Genomic DNA, 26,195 nt, shown 5'->3' with positions numbered 1-26,195 from the left:
CTGCAGACCATCTGGTCAGCCTTCTCAAAGCCAAATTCTGCAGCTTCATTCTCAAATTCTAACTCCAGTAGCAGCTCCCTCTGGACCCTGGTCTGGTTCTATATCAACACAAGACTCAGCCCACTTCTGAAACGTCCTGAACTCTGCTATAGCCTCTTTAACTTGCATTCATTCTGTAAGCCATATACAAATGCACAGAAGTATAGATATATTTACTGTGTGCTGTTTGAATTAATATTATCAATTATGATTGGAACAAAAGAATTTGCATTTTCCTCAGCTAGGCAACCAAAGCAGGGAAGGATTATATGATAAATTGCAATCTTTGAGCCTGTTGTTAACCCTGTGAAGCCATTGTTATCCAATAGAAGAATGTAAATGTCTATTATTGGCATATTGTGTTCATGCAATGCAAAACCCACATTACATCCCATAAAATTAAACACAGAATTATCAACTAACATGCCTCAAGCAAAGGCTGGGAGTTACAGCTCCACAGCAGCTCCATGGAGTAGACATCCTCCAGGTTCATCCATGTAAGCTTTCCACCCAGATGGTGAAAGTCCTGTCTGGAGTCTGTGCAGGCTGATCAGAAGCCAGACTGAGCATGCCTAGCACTTATTTACAATGTGCAAATTTCTACTGAAGCCATAGATCTGCACAGAAATTTAAATTTGAAAGGACCTTGGAACCTTGACAATCCTGTTCATGTATCTCTACATCATGAGCAGAGAGTCTTGTAGGGTGTCACTTACTGTTGAGTTATCCTGATTCATATTCTCCCAGTCATCTGCCTAAAGAACCACAAGGTTGAATTTGAACCTAATTCAGGGACAGCAAGGTCTGTGTGGGAACTGGACAGAAGATTATTATAATGTGGCTTTAGACAAGATTGATAAACATTAATTTTATAAACAATATCTAGGAAGGCATGCCGACTGTTTTAAAAAAGAATTCTACTTAAGTTCTTCAGATTTGCTCAAGTGACAACAAAGTGTAAGAGGATGACTTCTCAGTCTAAATTGGTAAAGTGTCCAGTTGGTATTTGGGATGCCTGAAAATACAGTAATACAATACATACTTGTTAATTTTCTTTTTCTTCTTTAATTAGTTCAAATGATTGAGGCTTCCATTTTGTCAGCCTAGACCTGCCATCTGTCTTATCTTTATCTCAGAAAAGAACTCCACTGTTGGGATAAGCTTTTTGTACATAGTGTGAAGATGTCTCTGTCCTTCCTCATCTGCCTAAGGCACCTTCTTGTTGGTCTAACAAAGAGCTGAATGGCCAATAGCTATGCAGGAGAGGATAGTGGGGACTTCCAGGGAGAGACTCGAACCTGGGAAGGAATCTGAGGCATGAGATATTTGCTAGTCAGACATAGAGGAAGTAGCACATATGGTAGGTACTGAAGCTAGGTAACAAGTCATGTGGCAGAATGTAGATTAATATAAAATGGTTAGTTTGTTTTAAGAGCTAGTTAAGAGCAAGCATAAGCTAAGGCCAAGCTTTCGTACTTAATAATGAGTCTCCATGTCACTATTAGAGAGCTACTGATATAAAGAAAGACCCATTATACTCCATGATTTGTTTAGATATAATTCGTCACTTGCTTTCCAACATCCCCTCATGTTTAGTTCATAGGCAGCAGCCTCTAAATCAGATGGTTAACAAGTAGTTCATGCACACACAAACAACTATAGCTGGACCAATTAGAACAATTCATCCCCTGATAGCCATAGGTCCATATGGAAGCTAGAATAGCTTTCTTTTCAGATGGAGAACAAGGTCTGGGGAGATGGAGTGACTCCTCTATGCCTTTGCTGGCTTTAGCCAGAGCCACTTAGTAGTAGGCTTCCAACCACTTCCATGCAGATTATAAGAGGTGGATCATCTCATGAATACACTGTTTATTCTTGCCAAATACAATGTATAATTTTAACAAAATACTTGCCATCAGACCTTTTAATAAAGGTCCCAAAGGGCAAGAGATTATCTGGTCAATTGAAAAAAAACAAAATTTATTCAAGTAAATGAGGGTTAATCTTCAGCATGTGGACTTCTTTTAGATAAATTACCTGTGGCTAATTATCACCTCCCAGTTTTTATCCTTTACTCTTTAGTTTTAAATTCAACTACTGTGAAACCTAGGCCTTTAATCATGACTGGAGAGAGAAGCAGATCCTTCTGTGGCAATTAAATAGATTTTAATTTTTCATGCTAAGCTTTGATATTTCATTAAGAGAACATTATTTTCTTCCTTATAAGAATACCTGCATCTTCAAACATACTTTTAAAGTTTACGAGTTCTGCTAGACAGGTACGTTCTAGAAGACTGAATGCAAACATGTTCAATTAATCACTCATGGTACTTTAGTCATTACCATGACTTGCATTTCCTGCAACACAAATGCTAAATTATACATTATGCATCTTTCTAAGCACATCAGATCCACTGTTAACAGACCAGTAGGAATGATCATATTACAAACTTAAAATAAAGTGAGCTACAGGGTAGAATTCATGACTTCATTTAATATTGATAGCAGCTTAATTTAACAGTTGAAAAAGCAAACACCTTTAATAAATTTGGTGTGAATAATTATACAGCCTGATATTTAACTATTGTACAGGAATGTATACATATAAATCTATAGGTAGAATTATATACATTCAATATATACCACATTTTTTTCCTATTCACAATTTTCTTTTGATAAATGAAGCAGTTTGACTGTACACAGATGTGCAATGCTACATTATGTCCTGAGTAATTGAGGGATTATTAATAAACTACTGCAAATTCTCTCTCCTTTTTTAGCTAATGATCCTGAAGACTCTGTACTAAAACACAAACAAAAGGATATTTAAAAGATTGCATCCAGCTTCGCACGCGTTTTATGCAAAAAAAAAAAAAAAAAAAAAAAAAAAAAGCGCAAGAATGGACATCAGCCATTGAGGTTTGGGAAAATGCCCTCAAATACTGAAAGTTTAAGCAATGTCTTATTTGTAGGGATTTCTATGAGTTTTAGGTGATGTTGGCTACATCCAATTTGTCAGGCATGGAAGACTCTTTTCATGATTGGCCCACAGAAAAAATATATATATATATATATACATATATATATATATATATATATTTTTTTTTTTTTTTGCAGAACAGGACATTTGGTGTAAACTTCAGTGTTTATGTATATTAAGTCCCAATCCAATCGAGCAAAACAGTACAATATAACTTAAAACATCTTTGAAATATAGCCAGCCACGTGGAAGGAGTATAAAAAAACAAGCATATTTTGGTGAAAGAGGAAACCAGATGAAAGCCATTTAAGGGTGGTCTGGTAAGCCACCCACTCTGGGAGGTCCCAAGTTGGCTTGGCTCTGGGAGCCCCAAGAGACTAGCAAGCCGCACATCCGTTTGCCAGAGGGGACTGACTTGCTGCACAATGAGAAGGAAGCACTATGGGAAAGGCCACGTTCAAGTGCAGAGGTACAGTAACAACTGCCGGTCAGGGTCGCCCTTGGCAGGCAAAGCAGCCCACTCCCAAACTCAGGCACTAGATATGGTGTGTGAGGTGGTCTGGGCTGGCTGCTGCATGTTACCCCAACAGGAGGAGGCAGGCTGGGATCCTGGAGCGGGAGGGAGTCCGCCTGCATCGGAGACACTTTGATGAGAAGGCACTGTGCTGGTGGTTCCTCTGTCACCTCACATCTATCCCGTGCCATGGCTGCTGTAGTCAAAGACACCTTTCTTGAAGAAGGGCGAGAACTCACAAATGGTGTGCTTGGACAGGGTCAGCCCCACTTTGTTGATGTGAAGGGGAGATGTCGCAGACTGGAGCATCACACTGAAAAACTCCCTGAGGTATTTCTGGGAAGAGACAAGAGCGAAGAATATGGTTAAGATGGTGCTAGAGTCAAGGAGGGGAGAGGAACGGTCCTCTGTACCACTGATCAGCACATACCTTTATTTCATAAACGAAACTAAGGACAGAATGTCCCAAAGTCCTTGGCCACCTTGGCCCTTGACAGCCTATGCAGAGTAGACAGAGCTGTGACATCCAGGCCTACAGTAGAAATTTCTTTGGCTCAGGGCTCTAATCCACAGAAATGTCACCTGAGGTCTCCCTGTAGACAGTGCCATGTGGAATGCCAGTGGTGCCAGCACAGGGCATGTTCCCAATGGCAACTTTACTCTACTTAAAATGTCATTTTCCTCTCAAGTTTCACACTGGCGGGTGTGCCTATCTGAGCATTAGCATTTGTGTCTTCTCTGAATCCTATATATAAAACAGGATTAGTTCCAAGTACTAATATTTACAACCTTTATTTGTTTAAAAACTACTATTGTCATCATCAAGAACAGAATATTCTTTCTAAGGTGAAAGGTGAACTGCTCTGGCCCTTGTACCTTTCTCTCCCCCATGGCAGATGCTCATCACAACATCACTTGCCATTTATGGCACTGTGAGAAAGAACGCCTGGGACAAGGCTCTGAGATGCAGGGGAGTGAACTCAGGTGTGGGTGCCTGAAGCAAGTATCAGTGGAAAAGAGGATGAAGAACAATAGCATCTGCATTTCAGGCCAGGCAAATCTTGTCATCATAGAAAATGAGCTGCCTCCATTTTTTAAAAATGCACATAATCATAGTACAAATTCAGAAATTAAATATTATTATTCTTGGCTGTAACAAAACAAAACAGAACCCTTATCCTAGAGCAGTGGCTTTCACATAGGAGTGGTAGCTCCACAGGCCATCAGGAAATGTGTGGAGACCAGTAAATGTCATGTGTGTGTTGAGGGATGCTATAGGGGGTGGAAGCCAGGGGTGTCCTAGGGCCCTACAAAAAGGAATGATTTGTCCCCAGATGAAATTTGTCCTAATGGAAAGTTCAGCTGCCTTTATGAATGGAGAACTTTAGCTGTCCTTTAAAGGGGTCATTTAGTCCCAATAAGTTTCTTAGCTATTAGCTTAAAATGAATGACAAGGGCTAAGGCAACTTTTATATACTGTTACTACTGCCCTCTGACTTTGTGCACTTTATAGAAGTAAAGCTGAGTATGCAGAGATAAACTGTATATTCCTTTTTAACGTTTCCTGTAGTGCAAAGGATAGGATCTCCAGCGTTGTGCATGCCAGGCAGTCACTCTCCCTTAAAACACACCTTAAAACACACATTTTCTAAAGATGTCATTTGACCAGTGTTACATGCATGAAACTGACACCAAAGAAATAACACTCACATCACCATAGAAGTTTCTTACGTCACCTAGTTTGGCTGGATGTTCACTCTCACTGGAATGATACCTTTCTCTTGAAACAGACATTTTCTATTGGGGAAGCTGCTGATGAGACACAAAAGAGGCTAGCCATAAAGCACAATGATTTAAAAACAAGACATTTCCATTAAAATTTTGTTTTCTGACTCAGTAGTCATAACTAACTGGTCTCAGTAAACCCTCTCCACAGAGGGTTCTGAAGCTGAAATGGGGAGAAGGCAAGACACTGCCTAAACCAAATGAGAAGAACAAAGATCACAGTCCTGGCTCTTTTTTTTTTTTTTTTTTTCCCCATCAGAAGCCAGAAGGAAACTTGACTAGTTTTCCTAGTTGAAGAGACTGAGAATACCAATTTGCTGGATGGACAGGAGGTACTGTCTTCATAGATAACACCTGAGTTGCCAAGGCTCCAGCCATGTAGTGGTTCATCTGGCTTTCTGTGGATTTTAATCACCTGAACCCATATAGTGTGCGTTATTCACTGAGTCATTTCCCCAGCCCTGGTTTCTGACAAACATGCCAAGAATCTGCCACAAAGCAAACATAGCTTCTTAACAGACTGTCCTGTGAAAGCTGGGAATCCTTATGTACAAAAACGAAATGAAATCCCCCTTATTCTCCAGATGGGTCAAATCTCTTCATTTCAGAACTGAAACCCTGAAACTGTTAGAGAAAAAAGTGGGGGGAAACACATCCAGGTAGAGTTCTGGGCAGGGCTTTTCTCAAGAGGAATCTAATTGTTCAGTAAAGAACAATTGGCCAATGGGAGGGATGCCATGAGATTAAAATGTTTTTGTAAAAAACAATTCAGTGAAGAGATAGCCTACAGAATGGAAGGAAATCCTTGGAAGTTATATGCCTGATGTTTAATGTCAAAAAAACTAAACAGAATGTAGAAAACAAACCAAAAAGAACCCAACTCAATCATAAATCAGCTAATGAGATGAGCACACAATGTCAAAAGAGGGCCACCAAAGGTCAATTAATAGAAAACAAGTTCTGCTTTGCTGTCAGAGAAATCCGAATCAAAACTCCATCAAGATTATATCTTAGCCTGGTTGGAACAGTAGCCCTTAAGAAAGCAAATAACAAATGCTGGCAAGGAGGTGAGTCAAAGGGTAGACCTCTGTGACCCAGCCATTTCATCTCTGGGTATTAACCTAAGGGGCTCCATGTCCACATGTCATAAGACATTTACATACCAATGTTTACAACAGCACCAATCACATACTCAGTGTCCCACACAGAGGGATGGATTAAGAAACCGAGGAATATACACGCAGTTGAATGCTTTTAGCTGTAACAAAGAATGGAATGATGACATTCCCCATTAAAAAATGGGTACAAGTAAGTAGAGATAATCATGTTAAGCTAATAAAGTCAAACAGAAAAAGACTGTGGTGGTTTGAATGTAACTGGCTCCCATGTGCTCAAAGTGAATGGCCCTATTAGGAGGTATGGCCTTGTCGATGGAAATGTGTCACTGTGGGGGCATGAGAGTTTCTTCTTTCTTTGTGGTCCATTGGCCATTAGGCCACAAAGAGAGGACAGAAGCAACCTTGTCTGGCCTGTGATATGATGGGAAAAGCCTTCCTAGAAACTGCTTCGGTGTAGCTTAAGTTTATTCCAGAGAAAGGGGAAATATTAATTAAGCCTGGGGCCAATGGCTGGGGCATCACCTAATTTGCAATAAACAGCACACAGCTATCACAAGGTTCCACATGTGGCAGCAGGGACCCACAGCAAAGCTTGTGACATGATATCTCTTTATCATATGGGCAGTAGGGGGAAAGCTCTTGCAGGGAACTGTGTCAAGGGCCATGCTAGAGAGTAAGTCAGGTACCCAAGCCTAGAGACATTCTCCAAATAAGGTCAGACAGAAGGCAGGAAGCCTCCACTGGGAAGGAGGAGCCTCCATGTTGCACTGAGCTCAGAGAGAGTGGCCAGGCCATGAGAGACTATAACCTCTGACCAGCTAGCTGGGCCTTCCAACAGGGGCAGCCTTTGTGGTCGCCTATGCTCAAATAACTTTATCTTTATCCACCAATTCGGGATACCTCTGTTCACAGTCCTAATTTTTTTTTTTTTTTTGGCACTTTTTACATGTATGTAATTTTTAGTATATTTACACTACTCCCCACCCATGATCACATTTGCCTCTTACACAACTTTATTAGAACTTCCAAGTCTCTCTCCTGCACATGTATGATTTAATGTACTATATAAAACCTCAGAACCAAAAGTGAGAGAAACCGTCATGTTTTTCTTTGTCTTAGTTAGAATTTCTGTTGCTTGGAAGAAACAACATGACCCCATCAACTCTTACAAAGGAAAACATTTCATTGTGGCTTACAGCTCAGAGGTCTAATGCATTATCATCATGGCAGGACATGGTGGCATGCAGGCAGACATGGTGCTGGAGAAGGAGATGAGAGTTCTACATCTTGAACTTCAGGCAACAGGAAGTGAACTGTCTGTGCCTCAAAGCTGGCTAGCTCATACAGAGCTAGAAGGTGCAATGCAGGACACTCAAGAAAAATCATCAACAATGATACTTAGCTCTGGACCCAGTCCAGTATGACACTGACCAGCCAGGCAAGATGTACCAATTGGTAAAACAGTGCCATGAGTGTTAATGGACCACTTCCTTCTTCGAGGCCTGCTCCCCAGGAGGAAATTTATATTTGGTACTGTAGGTAAAAGGCCCTATTCAGGAAATTACTGCAGCTCTTTTGCTAAATGGACGTGATACATCTATCAAATTGACTTCTAAACATTTATATTTGTGCCCATAGATCCCAGGCCCAGATGCTCAGAGATGGTACCACCTACACCTGGCTGGGGTCTCCTATATCAATTAACAATCAAGATGTCCCATAGATATGCTCACAGGGCAATGATTAGGTCATGCCTTCATTTAAGATTTCCTCACATACCTATGGGCTATGTCAAGTTGACAGTTGAAGTTAACTAGGAGAGCCAGAGAGGCTTCTCTTAGCAGTAGGTGCAAAAACTCATAACTGGTCAAAACACTGAGAATGAGCAATTGGTGAACCTGAATGAGTTATCTATACTATCCTTTCCCAAGCTCGGGGAACACTCTGTGTGTGTGTGGGGGGGTATGGGGGTGTGGGGGTGTGGGTTAAGAAAGGAAAAGCTTAGAGGAAGAAGCAGAGTATATAGAACTATCTTATGGGTATGACATGGTCATGACATTCTTGTTTCAGCAGCTGTGACTCTGTTTAAGACCTGCAATAAGATTGAGCCCAGAAACATTCCATCATGGGATGGGGAGGGGCTCAGGAGGCCTCACACCTCTCTGAGGAGCTACAGACAGTTCATGGTGGCTGGAGACAAAGAGTGACTTCCTTCAGTGACACTGGTAAGCTACCCATACCCTGGTAAATAATCTCTCAACCATATTTTTTATAAGCAAGCCTAACTGAAGTAGTTGGTCCATAGACACATGTCTTTAATCCTAGCACTCGGGAGGCAGAAGCAGGCAGATCTCTGAGTTTGAGGTCAGTCTGGTCTACAGAGTGAGTTCCAGGACAGCAAGAGCTACACAGAGAAAAACCAAATAAATAAATAAATAAATAGGTAAAAAGAGGATTATAGAAGATGAATGCGATCATAAGAAAGCTATTGTCATGTGTTGCTAATATTTGCTAATACAAAACTTGAAGAAAAACAGAGAAATTACCTTAAATGGGAAAGATGAGGGCTGGCCCAGCTGTTCAGTTTCCTGCAGGGACAGAGGGGAATTCTGTGCAGAGGCACAGTCTCAGGAGCACCTGGGCAGCCCTCTCCTCATAAGCCTCGCAGAGCGCATCAATAGCAGCCTGTTTACATCAAGCTTGCCTTCCAGATGAACTCTGACAGACTACAAGACAATTGGAATCCAAGAACAGATGTTGCATCAACATTTGTCATAATTAGTTCACAAAGTAGGGTCCTTTTAAAGGGTCAATAAAGCATGAAGTTGTGCATAATTGGAAGCAAAGTTAAAAAGACAAATAAAAGAAAAAGAGTGCTCGATACACCTTCCCTGTCACAGCATGGTCATTACTAGAGAGCTATAAATCTGCTGAAGGTAATGGCTTTTTCTTCAAAAATAAACTCATTACCATGGCTTCCTGAAACTCTCCAGACAGAAAGATCTGATCTGGCCACCTCTTCACATTGCAGAGCTTTCTCTTTGCAAAATGGTTCCCTGCGCAGTAGGAGTATGTGGCCATTGGCGTCTCTGACACAGATAGGTCCTGTGGTGAGACAGCATGTGGCTAGGAAATGTTCTTTGCAGTGACCACAAGGTGCTCCCAGGGCTGTACAACAAGGCATGGCCCTTCTTGGTTATGTGTGAAGTGGGCTGATGAAATTCCAGTGAAGGACAAAACTAGGGGCTGTGGGTGGGGCTAGAAGCAGACAGAATGAACATCCCAAGAGTTTCTCAAGGTGTGGTGGTGTCATTCTTCTGTGCAGGCCCCAGTTTACCATGGCACACTGTGGAGTTTAGGAAAAGTGCTCAGATATAACATTGACAATCATTTTTCATGAGTTAATTTTAAGTTTTACCATAATGCATGGAAGACATCACATAATATGAGTATAGAGCCTAATGAATTTCCCCCAAATGAACATATCTATGTGATCAGCACCTGGTTATAAATCATGGAACCCTTTCTGCCCAGCTGACCCTCCTTGTGCCCCTGTCATCTGCACGTCCTCTCCCTGAGGGTCACAACAGTTCGCTGCCTGGACCTCTACTGGTTCACAGTACTGTTGTCTGTGTTAAGCTTCATGTTAATCACACACTTTCTGTGACTGATTCTCACTGTTCAATGCACCCCTATTCGAGTCCCACTGTTTGATGTATGCCATGAGTCTGCTCTGAGTGTGTAGCTCTGAGTGACAATCAAGACACTTCCTTCATTGTTTTATTTCACAGGTGCCCAATACGAGGAACTGACAATGATGACTTATTTGGCCTTTCTGAGTTCTGCTTCGATAGTGAAATCCATTTTCATTGGATCCTATATAGATTATATAATTAGGATTTTAAATATGTACTTAACACATATTTACATTAACGATTTTTGTTGTTTGGACTCAAAATGTTTTCTCCCACATCTGCTGCTGAGGGAAGAAATAAAAAGCTCTTCTGCCAAAGGTAACCCCGTTCTGTAGACCCACAGGCATGCTAGCACTCCTCAGCATGTGAGAAGCAAGCTCAGGAAGCAGGCAGCATCCCCAGGGTAGCACACTCTCTAAAGAGAATTGAAAAATCTGAAATACATTGGGAGTTTAAGTGACTTATCAGGGTCAGAAGTGCAAAGCAGGAAAAGAATTTGTAAGATCCAATGTCCAACTGCCGTGTCTGCCTTTTTTCACTGTGAAATAAAACAGAAGAGGGGATATTTAAAACATGTGTCCTGTCAGGATCCACAGAGGACCAGCAACTTCTGCCTAGGGTGGTGTCACAATGAGTCTTTGCCTGTTTTATGCCTTGGCTCAGCAATAGCACCTGTGGGGATGGAGAACATTACAGCCCTGCCATGGAGACAAGATGGAAAATTAGGTCAATCTAAATCCTCCCAGGAAGACTGCAATGTAGGAAATAAGGAAGGGTTACCAGAGCAAATGTGGATCTATGTGAGTGACCACGGAGTGGGTAGGGAGTGAGGGAGTGTCTGGAGAGACAGAGGAAGAAGGGCTACTGTGAAGGTGAGAGGTAGAAGAATCAGGGAGTGCGGGAAGAAATCATGGCAACAGAGGACAAATGTCCATGATTTACTTGTTTACAAGTTGGCCGACACGATTTAAGACTAATAATAAAAATATCAGACATATTTGTCTAGGCTATGCACTTTTTACCACTTGAACCAACATTGAGGCATAAATAAGAGCTTTCTTATCAATGCTTTCAGAGAATCAAATTTAGATGGCTAATCTTCACATTGTATTTCAACACTGACGCATAGCACCTTGATGTCATAAAGTGGCTTTCTTCAAAGGTTTCCAGTGCAGTTTGGAGTCTGGGAAAGCTGTCAGTTTGGGGACAGCAAGCTGGTGGAGGTGACTGGGAGTGCAGACCCTTGTGTGTCTTCCATGTGGTTTAAGAAATCCCCACAGACAAATGGAGACAACGTCCTGTAAGGACCTGTGGGGCTCTATTTTTGTTATTTATGAAATTAAAATGTTTATTTTATTTCCTCATTTCTTTTCTTTCCACCAACCTTTCCCATGAACCCACAAACCTCCTACCTTGCTTTCACTTAAATTCATGGCCTCTATTTCACTGTTGTTCTACAGTACGTGTGTGTGTGTGGTATATAATATATAATCTCTCTATATATGTCTATATTATTTATATGATTTCAGGGTTATTATTTACTTTTTTAAGTCAAAGACTTACTATGTAGCTCAGGTTGGCTTCAAATTTACTTTGAAGTCCATGTTAGTCTTACACTCAAATAGTTCTGTATGAGTCTTCCTAATACATGTCTGGCTTGGATATGAATGACTGTCACAGACATGAAGCAATGAGGTTTCTGAACACATTCTTGTTTAGCAAACCCCACTCTCCAACAAAACAAGACTTTCCAGCCAAGCTCCACTTATCAAAGATTTGCAAAATCCAAAGCACTGTGAAAATTCTTAAAGGTGTTTATTAAATTCCTATAGTAACTTAATGAGATGGGGACTGTTGTCAAGTGTGCATTATCAATGGAGAAGCAGACCCAGGAAGTCTAAGTAATACCACAGAAGTCCCTGGGCACATAAGCTAGACAGCCAAGACTCAAAACCAGGGCTCAGACTAGAGGCTGATCCCACATGCTAGGATCACCCACAGAGCTCCCTCTGCTGAGCCCATCTTGTCTTTAACAAATGAAGCTATCTACATAGGGTGTTGGGGTATTCAGCTGTTTCAGCCTCATAATCTGCCTTTCCTAGGCTCAGTGGTACTCCAGTGGGGACTGCAACACCCTAGAGTCTTACCCCTCATACTTTTCTGCAGAAGTGACACTCAGTGACTTTGAAGACCCTGGCCATTTTCCTGATTGCCCTGCTTCTGTTTCTCTTTTTAGAGAGCACCCAGGTCCCCACAGAAGAGATACACATTCTTCGAAGATAGGTCATCTGGCTTACTAAAGAAAGAAGGCTGAAGAATTTTTTCCTATGGACACTCTGGGACTGACATATCACAGTCAAAAAGCTACTGAAGTCAGCATTTGAAATGTGCTAGAACCAAAGGTTTTTTGGGGACTTGACAAGGCATTCCCAGATTGCATAGCAGTAGCAATGGAGACTTTTCAAGAGTCTCTGTCCCTTGGCAAGGGACAGAGAATTGGGTAGTCTATTTTCTTAAATGGCCATAGTCAGCTACTATGATTCATAATAAAGTTTACTGTAAACAGTACCCAAGACACAGACAGGTGGTAGATACCATGAAATCAAGAGAAGTGTTCATGTGGATCGTGACTGAGTTCCTCATGGTTGGCTAGCTATCCAATCAAGGCATCTGTCCATGACACTCTTCTCCTAAGAAGACAGTGAATCTAGGAGGCTTTTGAGAACAACAGTGCAGACAAAGCAGTGCAGATTGGGGCATATCCCTAGCAATGTGTCAGGCTGGCAGGAGGCCTATCTTCAAAACTCCCCTGCCACTTCAAAACGTAACTAAACACTACCAGTCTTCTGTACCAAACGGGCTAGTATAGCCTACTGGCTAGGCTAGTAATTCTGAAAGACAAAACACATTTTATAGCATTACTGTAGTAAGAAAGCATGCAGCCTATTAAATTTCCATCTGCCCCAGGATGGTTTGCAAGCCATGGCTTTGAAACAATATGTTGCTACATGCACAGACCTGCCTGAGGAAGGTCAGTATATTGACCTAATTCATGCAGACATATGCCCCTTTACCTGCTAGAAGAACTAGGTAAAATCTAGCCTTCAGGCAGTCTCTGCTGGGTTTACCACTGGACTCCAGCCCTTTGAATGACTCTTGAGGGTGGCCTCAGATACATCTCAGGGCCTCAGCTGTCTACCTGAGCAAAATCTTCTAGAGCCAATAGGGCATTTCCACATGCAGGCCCTTCTTATTTTAGAGCTGGTCCTGTTTAGGCTTGGAACCTTGTAGGAAGGGAAGTTTTGGGATAGCGAAGGAGGAATGAGGTCTAAATAGAGTAAACAATGTTAGTGAAGGAGTTAAGATGGCACATGTAGTAGAGCTGTGTGGAGAACCCAGACTCTAGAGTCAGATCAACAGAGCTTGCAGAAAACATTTCCCAATTTCTGAGAATAGGGCAACTAAGACATCCTTTGCTTACAGATCAGGACACTGCTATTAAGAGGCTTTGATTTAACCAAGGTCAACAGTCACAAGGGAGGCAGATGACTGGCTCTTCAATCTGGGAGAAAATCAGAATATTCTCTCATGACCCTCAAAGGTCACATCCGAAGCCAGAGACGAAACATGACCTGTCTTCAGGACTTTAAATATCATGATACCATGTTAAAGTAATACCCCTTGACTTTCAATCAGTGTGTGTGTGTGTGTGTGTGTGTGTGTGTGTGTGTGTACGTGTACATACCCACCGTGCAAATGCAGGTGGGGATAATTAGGACCTTCAGAAGTGTTCAGAGGTCTCAGACATCCTATCTGTTGGCTGGCTCCTTCCCCTGTATTTTAATTAGCAGGAGATGAAGTCATGACTATTTTGTGCTATTAAGAAGTTTCTGTTTTAATAAGAGTCACAACTGTAGCTGTGGTCTGCTTCTTATATCATGTGCAATACATCACTGAGCTGTGTCATTCTAATGATTTTCTCAAGTATCTCATTGTTGTGGTACTTTCTTCCTTTTAGAAAATTTTAACATAAATCTGTAATGTAAAGTTATTGAAACCATTAATGGTGAAATGAAATGTCCTTTAGAAATAAATGTAATAGGGCCTCATCTGCCCTTCTACTGTGACATTTAGCAGGGAAGAGAGTTCAAGGGTATTCCTCATCCCCAGAAGTCATTAGGTAGGAACATAAGACAAACATCTGTCTAATAAGACTTACAGGATCTGTTTACCTGGCACAGAAACTTGGAGAATTTGTCATTGACTGATGAGCTAAGAAGACATTCTACATCCAGATGGAGATACCCTGGGATATCTCCAGATCTAAGAAAGGTCTGGTTCTCACTGTGTTATAAATCAATCCAGTAGGCTCTATGAGATTCACCTGCCCAAGTCTTGCCAGTTCCAAACTCCCATAAATGTTAGTCTGACCATTTCTCCCTGGCATTTTAAAACTGGATGCACCTCCTAACCTAATGACTGGCACATTCTGATGAAATGAGGAAAATTTGGTTCAGGAGACATATGCAAGCATGCAGCAGTTACTGCACATCCGCTTTCCATGAAGTACTGTGCCAGGCCCTGACACCATGTGTTGAGTAGGACAGGCACACAGTCTCCGTCTCAGTGCTCAGAATGACACCTCTCTTGAGTGCTTTGCCCTGTCATCCAAATCCTACCTATCTTCTTCATTTTTTTTAGCGTAAGTTTATGTTCCCTCTTTGTTAGCTCCTTTGACCTGACTTTGTGCTGGACAGAGTTTTCTACCTGCTTGGGCTGGGCTAGTTAGGAACTTAGCAGTGGACAGGAATCAGTGTCCTGAGTCACTTACAGTCTTATCAGGGATGGACAATGAAACTGTTAAAAAAAAAATGTATGTATGTATGCATGCATGTATGTATAGCCAAAAGGGAACGGGAAGGGGGCTTTTGGAGCACTTACAAAAAGGCATCTACCTAGACCTAGGAGGTGGTAAATGAATGTTAAGCCTGAAAGGTGAGAATTTAACAGCTGGAGGAAGTGGAGGAAGAGACAGGAGGAAACTGGCAGGTTCTAGGCAGGGTAAGAATACCAATGAAGCCTAGAGACAGGAGGCAGAATTCTGGGCACAGTCTATAGCCCAGTTTGATTGGACTGTGCAGAGCATAAGGTTCTTTCTACACACTCTGAGCATGGAGCTGCTCCCTGAGTAGGTGCTCCCCCAGTCTTTGTGCTAGGATCCTAGTACTATGAGCCACAGTCTCTTCTTCAACCCAGGTACTCTGTCAGACCTTCAGCATGTCTTGGCTACTCATTGGTTTAGTAACTCTGAAGAGGCCTGAGGATGTTTATAGGATATAGCCTTCCAAACACCTGCTAACTACCAGCTTTTTCTTTCTTTACCATAAGGTAGCCTGAGAGGCTGAATATGTTCACTGGCAATTCCAGTTGAGACTCTTCTTGGGTTCCCTATAGCACGTCCAGTCCTGACACTTAAACTTCCCCTAGCCTACACATGTCTCCATTAAGGCTGGGCTTTGCAGGCCAAGAGTTAGTATTAATGTTATGGTGTAGGTCCTTATACTATGAGAGATAGCCTTCCTGCTCTACACTGACACTTTTCTCCTGGATAGATCACATAGACATGGTGGGAATACTCTGTACCCTGCACAGAGCAGGTAATAGTAAAGCAGCCTGCTTCCATCTTAGATGTGAAATCCATCTTATAGTAAAGGCAAACTATACTCATTCCTGTTTATGATTAAATCTGTTTCTTAAGGATTGGACTATGCCCCACCTTTAACCTTAACTACAAATGCTTCTCCGCTGCCTGCTCTAGGAAATGGCGACCATGCCTTTGTTTCAAGAGCCTATTATGACCACCTGTTGTTATGACCACCTTGTTATGAACACCCGTTGTGGAATCCATTTTCTTCACTGTAAGTTTCCAAATTTCAAGAGGAGATAAAGTTATTCAGACTTGAAGTTGATTGAGAAACAGATTATCTGATAGCTTGCTATACCATTGACCCAATAAGCCATGCTTTTGAAGTTTCCTGCCTCCCTTTGAATTTAGATCAAGCTTGTGACTTGAAATACTGTATACACTGGAAGGAATGCTTGCATGCAGCTGCTCACACATTCCAGGGCTTTGTCTGAGCTCAGTTCCTAAGAAGCCAGGATGCAATGGCAGACATATGAGTGGCCTGACCTCTCCTGGTCTGGGGCAGTGAAACATCCAGGCTTGCCCTATCCAGACTCCAGATGGCCATGGGATCAGCGATAGCATAAGGAAAGGGGAAATAAATGAAATTAATCAAGGTAGACTAAAGGTATCTATAATTTATGATTAGGTATACTTCATGCCAGTGACTTCCAATCCTTTTAGCAGTCCTCGTGAGTAACTCTATCCTTCTAAGTACTTCTGTTCAACCAGCCACCTTTAGTACTCTAGGTTTTGAAGTAAATACTTGAAATAAGTAGTCACCACTTGAAACATTGCATTTATTTCTTGATGTTACACAGAAGTTTGAGAGCTCCCAGTTAAAATTCATCAGGGTGAAAATGTTAGTCTGTGATTACAGAATCAGAACTATTCATTATAGCTATTCAGAGAATCTGTTTTATGAGTTTAATGACATAAGCATATTGTATTGAATTATTATGGTACTGCATCAATTGGATTCATAAATTTAATATACTCAGTCTGGTTCACACATTCTAATAAAATCTAGCAAGCTTTAAAAATTTTATAAGAGTTGTGTGTTAAAAGTCCATGTGATATTCAATTTTTACCGGCTGACAGCCCTGCTCGGGATATTAAACAGCTCCAGTGGTCATGATGACCCTACCTGACAGAGGAACAAGCAAGTTTGGTGAAACCTCCCAAGCTATGTTACAAAGATCAGAGCCTGTGTGCACAGAGAAGCTGGCGGAAGCAGAGAGCTCTGGTAGGTGTGGACTCTCCTCTAGCCCTGTGGGCATGTCCTCAGGCACTCAGGCCTCTACAACCACCACATGGGAGCAGGGGAACTTTCTAGGCCTGGGGATGTGTAGCACTGGACTAAGTGCCCCACTGCTATGCACCCCAGTTTCCTCATCTGATTGCAACACCTTCTTAGGAAGAGAAGATTCTATGAACTTCTATCTGTAAAGTGCTTGGGGCAGAATCCAATTCATAGCATTCTCATAGGAAAAGTCAATGTTAGCTATACTACACTGTCCTCAGGGAGCTAGTAGACAAATATGCTAATGTTCTCTTCATTTAGATGTTCAAGACATATGAGCTTAAAATGTGTGTGTGTGGGGGGGGGGATAAGTGTTTTCTCTTGTAAAGAAAAGCAGAAGACAGCATGCATGGGAATGTATTTCCCATACTGCCTCTCATCAGGCATTGGCAGATCTTCATTTCAAGAACTGCTCTCAAGCCAGAAAGAGGGAACATTTCAAAGTGGGGAATGACAATTAAATATGAGCTCAAAACTGACCCTTACCGAGTAAGAGCTTATTTCAGGCACATTTCAGATCCTGATATTCTGACAAATGCATTTGGGGGAAAGGCAACTGTTAACTATTATTTCTATTTCCAAGCTTAGGGTTCCTTCCAGCACTATAGAAACTCACAGAGATTCTTGACAATCTGAGATAAAACAGCAGATCCAAATTGCTACGTTGACTGGTAGAACTTTTAGCGACTATCTTCCTGTATGGTGTCTCTTGGCTATGATGCACTGAGGCACGAATTCGATTAATCAGATGCTAAACAATTAGACGAATGGGAAGCCACTGCATATGCGTTCTAGCAGCCTAAAGCCCACCCTTGTGGTGGACCTCAGCATAGAGGCAGCTCCTGGACAGGGACACTGAAGACTTCATGCTGCTCTCTCCTCCTGCTGGGGCTGTGGGTAACTAGAATATGCCTTTCCTGTAATATGGGGTTACGATAGGTTGTATGTGGATGGCTAAACTCCAGCTGCCCATGGCCATCTGAACAACATCAAGTTCCTGAACTCAGGGCAAGGGAGTAAGTTTCTCAGATTCAGGGGGAGAAGATCTGCTGCCCCTTGTTTTGCTTCCTGAACAAGGGGCTCCTAACAATAGTCCCTGTGGGACTATTAGCCTTTCAGATTACCCTCCTGTGTTGGGTCTTATCTTTCCATGTTCACTATAGATCTCTGTTCCTGGGGGAAGCCATGACTAAACCCCAGGTGCAAGGAGACTCCATAGCATTCAGTAGCAGGCCTATGACCCAACCCAACAGAGAGGATTAACCAGGGATTTGGATTATGGGCATCAATGGTCCTCTTCGCTGGGGACAATGACTGAGGCATGACTGTCAGGGGAGACAGAGGCAGAGAAAGCAACAGATAAAAATATCTTAAACACAACATCTCTAACTGAAAAGAATGGGATTGTGTGTGTATTTCATACAGGAAAATGCAGATTAAAAATTGCTTTTCTATACAGTTATTTATTGATGCATATATGTGCCATGTGGATGTCTATGCACACATGTGTGCAAACAGTATGTTCACAAAAGACACTGAAGCCGGAGTGACTGATACGCTGGGTGGCTGACAGAAAGCCCTAATATGACACATATTGAAGCACAGAGGTCCCCAAGGTCTTTATCAAAATCCACAAGTGTACCCTAACCTAACCCTAACCTGACACAAAAAATTAAATTTTTTCATACAAGTTTACTGAATCTGAATTTGTGTTTCAAATCCAAACTTCAAGAACTCAACCATCCTGGCCACCAAATAAAGTCTGAGAAATGAGCATATGGACAGTGAAGATTACTACGGCTTAGGTAGTTGACAAATACCATTCCTGAGGCACATATGTCTGGCTACGTTAAACTGCCACATGAGTGTCATTCTTTCTGCCATCACAGCCTTCAGCTTGCAGTCTTCTGCTGAGATGTGGAGGGGAGTGTAATGCTGGAGAGAGAGGAGACTGCAAATGGGATGATGATGCTCCCAGTCAGAGGAAGTCCCTTAGCTTGGGCAGCAGAGGAAAAGCTGTGAGGCCTTTCACCAGAGACTGAGCACCCTGGGGCTCGGCTGAGAGCCACTCAAAAAAACAAAATTTATTTTATTTTGTTCATGTGTCTGTGTTCTCTCTCTGTGTTTTGAGCACATTTATGAGGGTACCTTCAGAGGCCAGAAGAGGGTGTCAAATCCCCTGGCACTAGGGGTACAAGTGGTACAAGCCAATCAAAGTGGATGTTGGCAAGGGAACTCTGGGGCACATTCTTAAAAACTGCTGAGCCCTCCCTCTAGTTCTAGCTGCACTTAGTAATTTTAATTTCTGCCCCAGGGAAACTTGCATTCAGGCTAGAAATGCCAGTGTACAGCGTTACTTGAAATGCCCAGATTCTTTCAAAGAAACGGCATATAAATACAGTCTGGGGAACTGCAAGACAAATGTTATTATATTAATGGAGGAGAGGTGAACAGACACCAAGAAGCAGGGACCCAGACTCTGGGGCTATTTCCGGAAGAAGTAGTCATCTTCCTGCTCGCAGTGTTTAATCAGAGCTCTGCAACACAAGTCCCGGAGCCCGCAGGGGTTGCTTTCTAGCTGCCTAGAAAGTCTGTTGAGAAAATGAGGGTGATTTCAATTTCTACCATGTTCACCATTGATTAGCAAGTGCTTTCTTGATTCCAACATCAGTTTCTTAATTTTATAAATAATATGAAACAGGTGATCTCAATTTAAAAAAGAGATTAGGCAAAGCCTTAATTAAAAAAAAAGTTTGGGTTACCTAGAATAAAAATTAAATATGTAAATGTAAACGCATTACAGAGAACTGCTGGGAACAGAAATAAATCTATTTGGAAATAGAAGGGAGCTTTACATAGACCAAAAGTAGGTAAAGAGTAGTTTGGAATCAGAACAAACTGATGCTTTATCTATTTGTTTCTCTCTCAATATTATTCCAAAGGGTTGTAGCTCTGATCTATTAACATTATGAAGTGTAAGTGTAAGTGACATGGATGGAGTCAGATAGGACTATCAGGGCAGATGAGCCAGCTGGATTCTAAAATAAAGAGGCAATGTAGGAAAACTGCAAAGGACAGGATAGGGTTTAGCAGTAGAGGCCAGAGTAGATGCTGTTTTTCAAAGGACAGCACCAGTTATTTGGGAAACAAATCTAAATAAATGGAGTTAAGGGAACAGTGGCACTGGCAAGAAGGCCTAATGCAAATTGGACAGGGCTTCATAAAAGAGAAAGGATGACTCCCCAAAGTTGCTATAAATAGTAAGCAGAGGGCCTGGTGGCAATAGCACAGAGGCTGTGGCTATTAAAATTTATGAATGCATGAAAATCCCAAATGTGTTTTTTGAGCTATTCCAACAAAAGAGATGTATGAGGAGGAACTGTGCTGACATCGGTGAAAATAAACAAAGCCAACTCTTTCAGGAGGCATGAAGTTAGGCGTTGGGGTTTATACAGAGCTAGCGGCTGCAAAGTTAGCGAGTGGCATGCTAAGCCATGCAAGGAAAGAATGAGGACTACTCTTTGCATGGTTTCGTGAAGGATATGCAGAGAAGGACCAGCTTGAGGGTAGGAGTGGAGACAATAGACAAAGATAGTGTGATAGAGAGACAGAGGTGGTAAACAGAGTGGGTGGAGAAGTGAAGACTAGACCTGGAGGCCCAGCACTGACAAACAGAATATTCCAGAAAGGAACCACAGAGGCAGCTATAACAGGGGATCTGTAGGACAAAGTCGTAGAGATGAAGGCAACCTGAGAGATGGACAAAACCCAGAGTCCAATGGAATGGGTGGACTGCTGACCAAAACAAAATCCTCACCACTTAGTACACTGAACCCTACAAGGCTATTCCCTAAGCTTCTATAAAGAGGGGGAAGGAACATGCCATACAGAAAGATCAAGACTCCAAATGGTCTGAGCTTGTTAGTAGCAGAAATGAAAACAGAAAATCATAGGGTCATCTTTGAGAAATTTGCAAAAATAACTTCCCACTAGACATTCAAAATCTAGGGAGTGTCTCAATAGATGAAGACAAACATGTGTGTAGCAATCTGCCTTTGCACATCCTTTTTGAAGAAGCTACTAAAGGTGTGCACCATCAAAAAAAAAAAAAAAAAAAAAAAAAAAGAAAAAGAAAAAGAAAAAAAAAGCAGGAAATCAACAAACAAAGGCATGGGGTACAGGAAGCAGGGAAACCAGTCAAGAAAAGAACAGGAGATAGAGAGGAGAGGTCGGCAGATAGAGCTCTGCTGGGAAGCTACGCTCAGAATATATATTAATGGTGTGAATTTCACATAGCTGAGATCTGAAGTCGGTTGGTGAAGATTATGCATTTACTAAGTAAACTGATGAGCTAAGTTCCCTGCAGGCCTGGCACACCACACAGGGAAAAAAAGAGCAGGACAATGGATGGTGGGCACAAGGTTTCATTTGCCATTTCCTTTCTGGTACTACTACTTTGTCTTAAAGCATCGGATTTTCTTTTTTAATGTTTTACTTGTTGTGTTGGTATCTGTGCACATGCATGATTATGGACACATGTGTACTATAGAAAACATGTGGATATCAGAGGGCAACTTTTCAGTTCTCTACTTCTACCTTGTATCTAGTGTTAAGAACTCAGGTCATCAGGCTTGGCAGCCAGTGCCTTTACCAGTTGAGCTATCTTGCTGAACTAGAGCTACACTCTGGGATGCAGACTTTTTGATTCACAGTAAGCTTACTCACTTTCAAAAAATGAACAAGCACTTTAAAGGACTTGAAGTATCCATCAGCCTGTGGACTGGCTAAGTGGCTACAACCAGTTTGATTGCCAGGACCCATAAGTTGTCTTCTAACCACCACATGTGCATGTGAACACACACATGCACACATATACACACCCCAAATATAATAAAAATGCTAAGCTTTCCTGAGACCCCAGGCAATAAGAATGTGGAATGTGGCTCATGCATCAAACCTAAGCACTTCATCAAAATGGTCTAAACGTACTCAGAGAGGATAAAGGGAAGCCTATGAGCTCTGCATTGTCTGTACTAGGCAGGCCAGCCATGGCATCTCCATCCACACAGTCATAATGGTGGCCAATGCCAAGGTCTTTAGGGTCTGTATTCTTTGTTTCTATGGACTTATTTTATGTTTTTCAACAACAGTAGATTCAACTCTTATTATATAATTAGCCTATCTAAATATACATTTGACTTTAAAACTGGCATCTCCACTCACATCTACAATCTATAATAGCTATACCCTACATTATTGTAACTACATAAGTATTCCTAGAATTTAATCTATGTAATAATCTATGTAATTATATTTATATGTGTATATACTTATGCTTTACCTCATTTCACAATAATGTATTGTTTTGTCTCCCTTCCTATTGACTATATTTAAAAGAGCTCAATGTGGGCCTCTAGTTCATAATCTTATCACTTGACCTTGCAGGGAGGGACTAAAACCTTCATTGCTGAGCCATCCATGTATCTGCACGTGGAATGGAAAGTGTCCAGGGAGAGTGAGAGATGCATTGCTCATGTGTGATACATGCATGATGTTATATACACAGGATGCACAAGAACCAGCCTACAGTCTGGTGGTTATTATTTTAAAGCCTTAATGCTTGTTTGTTCTTGAAAGATAAGTAAGCTTGCTCAAGTGAAAAAAAAAAAAAAAAAAAAAGAAGCATGCAAGTATAACCACCTCATCTCTGTCTGCAGTGAACAGACATGGTTTCTGTGACGGTTAATTTGGTACAGTCAGAATACTTGTGTTCGGCTAAACACAATTCTTAGCACGATGAAAAGGGTGGGTCCAGATCAGAATGACATCTGAGTAAGTAGATGCAGCAAAAAAGAGTCTCCTCCAAAAGTGATGGCCCTCACTCAATCAGGTGAAGACCTCAAGAGGACAAAAGGATTTAGCCTGCCAGGAATATGAAGGAACTCTTCTTGTCTGGCTGTGCTGGGCTTGGAAACCAGCCCTTTTGCCTTTGGACTTAAACGACTTACTTGGTACTTGGAACAGAACTTGACCTAATGTGCTCAGAGCCTTGGGTATCCACATCAATTCCACAACCATGCCCCAGATTCTGTTCATTTGAGTGATAAGCCATCTTTCTTATCTGCTGACTTTTCTCATTACCACACCTGGAGGACAGGAAGAGCTCAGCTACTGTTCTTCTGCTCCCACAACACCCTTCAGGAAATCTGGTCCTTCCTCTCCTTCTGCTTTTCACTTGTCTCTGGATCAAGTCCAAAGCAGGGAAACAGCTGTAGGGGTTGGTTTTTCTGTCTCTGATGACCAATGTACCAGTGTCCTCTCACAGTAGACCCATATTTCTGGGTTCTACCCTGGGCTGGTAAAATCTGAATTGATTTGAGAAAGGCCCAGGAATCTGTATTTTTAAAAAGTTACTCAACAGAATTTCAAAGATTGGCCTGGCAGTTGGGGGGGGGGGGGAGCTTGCTTTCATATCCCCTGATCTCAGAGGCATGTATATGTATGTGTGTGTGTGTGTGTGTGTGTGTGTGTGTGTGTGTGTATTAGATATGCTTGTACTTAGGATAGTGTCCCATAATTGGTTGTTGGGCTGTCCCTGGCATATCAGAATATACATATGACAGGCAACAGTAAAAGCATGGGAAAGTCCCAAGCACCCAAGCATGAATGGCACAGGTAGTTGCTAGATTGGTTAATAAATGCAGGAGAGACTCCCATTAAATACAGTACCAGGCATCAGTGCTTGTTGTGAAATGCAGAGGCATGGATCTCACACTGTGTAAAACATTCCTGACAAGAAGCCACATTAACCGCTAACCAAAGTTTTTTAGAACAGATAGTGTGAAAGGTAGCCACACACTCAACAAAGCTCAGGACATGCAAAGGTCAGCAGGTAAGTTATGTGGCGCCACCCATAAAGCATGGCGAAAAACACAGAGGGCAGCGGAACTCACAGACATTAAGAGACTCATACCTGATGCTGTGTGAATATATTTAGGCATTGGTCAAAACTATCCACTAGGTAAAATGGGAAATATTGGTGTGGTCTGAATACTAACTAGATATTTGTTCAAAATAAAACAACTCCCTCTCTTTCTCTCTCTCATGAGTGTGTGTATGCATGATACACACACACACACACACACACACACACACACACACACACACACACATACAGATAGACTATGGGCATCCTAAACTATTTATAAATGAAACTACATGATGTCCAGTGTTTACTTAAGCACCTCTCTCTCTCTCTGTGTGTGTGTGTGTCTGTCTGTCTGTCTGGTGTGTCTATGACACATACACACTCAATGTCAAAGAGGGTATACTGGGGTTCAGAACATTGTACTTTCTGGATTCATATATTTTATATATTATTTTAAAACAAAGATGAAAAAAAGGTAGGATATTGCTTCTTTGTCAGGATATTGTGTGAGTCCTGTCAGTTCAGGGAGGTTTGAAGAATATTTAAGCTGCCACAGCAGAAACATACTAACAAGGTGGGCTCCTTCCCTAGAAGAACTCTATCAGCATCTGGTCTCAACAAACAGAATCTTCTTTTTCTTTGTTTGAATTGTTCTGAATCTGAATGGGTTGCAAAGATCTGTAAAAGAAGGTTACTGTACACCATAAGAAAACAGCCCATGACCTCAGATAGACATATTTGAATATAAAAAATGGATGTCCCTGACAGCTACTAGCTCTGAACCCCAACTCAACAGGATTCTTAGAGGGATCAAGTTTTAATGCCACAGAGGCAGGGCACCCTACACTGAGACTTCTTAAGTGACCTGTGAGAAACTTTCTTTTTCTTTTTCTTTTTTAAAGTAGACAGTGCAATTAACTATAACACTGGGTCTCTTAGAATACCCTAGCTGATGTTACAAGACAGAGGGCTTGAAGGCCTTCTGAATCAAACCACATAGTGATAAGGTATCGCGGTAAATAAGGATCAGGATAAACAAATAGGCTGAATAGATGTTTATTCAGGGAGAAATAACTTACAACCTAGACAGATGAACACCAGGAAATTCAACCCGATTCTCTCCTGTCCAAGTCACGCCAGAAAGCATGCTGTTTGTCTCTAGCAAAGCAGAGTTCAACTGAGAAAAAAGTGGTACCAAGAAACCTTGCTTGTCTCTGTTTTTTTGTTTTTAAAACCTTTTTTTTAAGCTTTTGTTAAATTTTAAGTGGAAGTTCTTATTAACCACGTTGGGCGCCATTTGTAAGATGTATGGGTTTTTCCGCCTGCCGCCGCCAGGTCTTGTCCCGCCGCCGCGCCAGCCCCAAATAACACACAGAGACTCTGTATTAGATATTATACTGTTGGCCAGTTACTACTTTCTTATCGGCTAGCTCTATCTTAATTATTAACCCATTTCTGCTGATCTATGTATTTCTCTTAACGGGGAGCCGGCGGCATACTGCTTTCTTCAGATTCTCCATCTTGACTCCTCCCTACTTCCTATTTCCTCCTTGTCTCCTAGTCCCTCCTATCTTCCTTTCCTATTGGCCAACAGTGCTTTATTATTAACCAGTATGAGAAACATACATACATACATAATGGCATCTCCCATCAATAAGGATTGCTTTTTTTTTTTATTTTCTGGAGGTTATCTTTTTATTAAACATTTTCATATATTTTATCATGTTTTCTCTCTCCCCCAATTCATTCCAGACTCTCCCAACCCAACTTTATTTCTCTCTTTCAAAAAGAAAAACCAAGAAGCAAACAAAAAATAAGAATACCCCTCTTTCCCAGCCAACTCATAAAGATAAAAGTCAAACCTCTTCCTTCAGGTTTGGAGATTCATGTAAAAGAGGAAGAAAAGGACTGTAGAGCAGAGGAGGATGGATGACTCCCAGGAAACTGTCTTCCATATACAACAGGAACGTTGATGTACACAGGGACTCACAGAGACTGTATTAGACCTGCACAAGTTCAAGCCCGATGGGGTCCCAGCACATACAAGATCTGCACAAGTTCAAGCCCAGTGGGGTCTCAGCACTGAGAGGAAGTGGATATGAGGTCCCACCCCAACAAAGAATCTATCTGCACCTGGTACCCAAGAACAA

The 26,195-nt window shown here is 41.7% G+C and overlaps 1 protein-coding gene across 1 annotated transcript in view; it reads right to left on the bottom strand.

The window, feature by feature from the left end:
- Positions 1-3,127: 3,127 nt before the first annotated feature.
- LOC127221253 (kinesin-like protein KIF16B) overlaps positions 3,128-26,195 on the bottom strand; it is a 71,312-nt gene continuing 48,244 nt past the window's right edge. Inside the window, exon 4 of the mRNA XM_051183147.1 lies at positions 3,128-3,869. Within this exon, the coding sequence (XP_051039104.1) occupies positions 3,711-3,869 (159 nt within the window). The 3' untranslated portion in view covers positions 3,128-3,710. The remainder of the gene's footprint in view (positions 3,870-26,195) is intronic.

Source organism: Phodopus roborovskii, unplaced genomic scaffold (genome assembly GCF_943737965.1).
Source record: "Phodopus roborovskii unplaced genomic scaffold, PHOROB, whole genome shotgun sequence".
Taxonomy (NCBI): domain Eukaryota; kingdom Metazoa; phylum Chordata; class Mammalia; order Rodentia; family Cricetidae; genus Phodopus; species Phodopus roborovskii.
The sequence above is the reverse complement of the archived record's forward strand: the minus strand, read 5'-3'. Positions and strand labels throughout refer to the sequence as shown.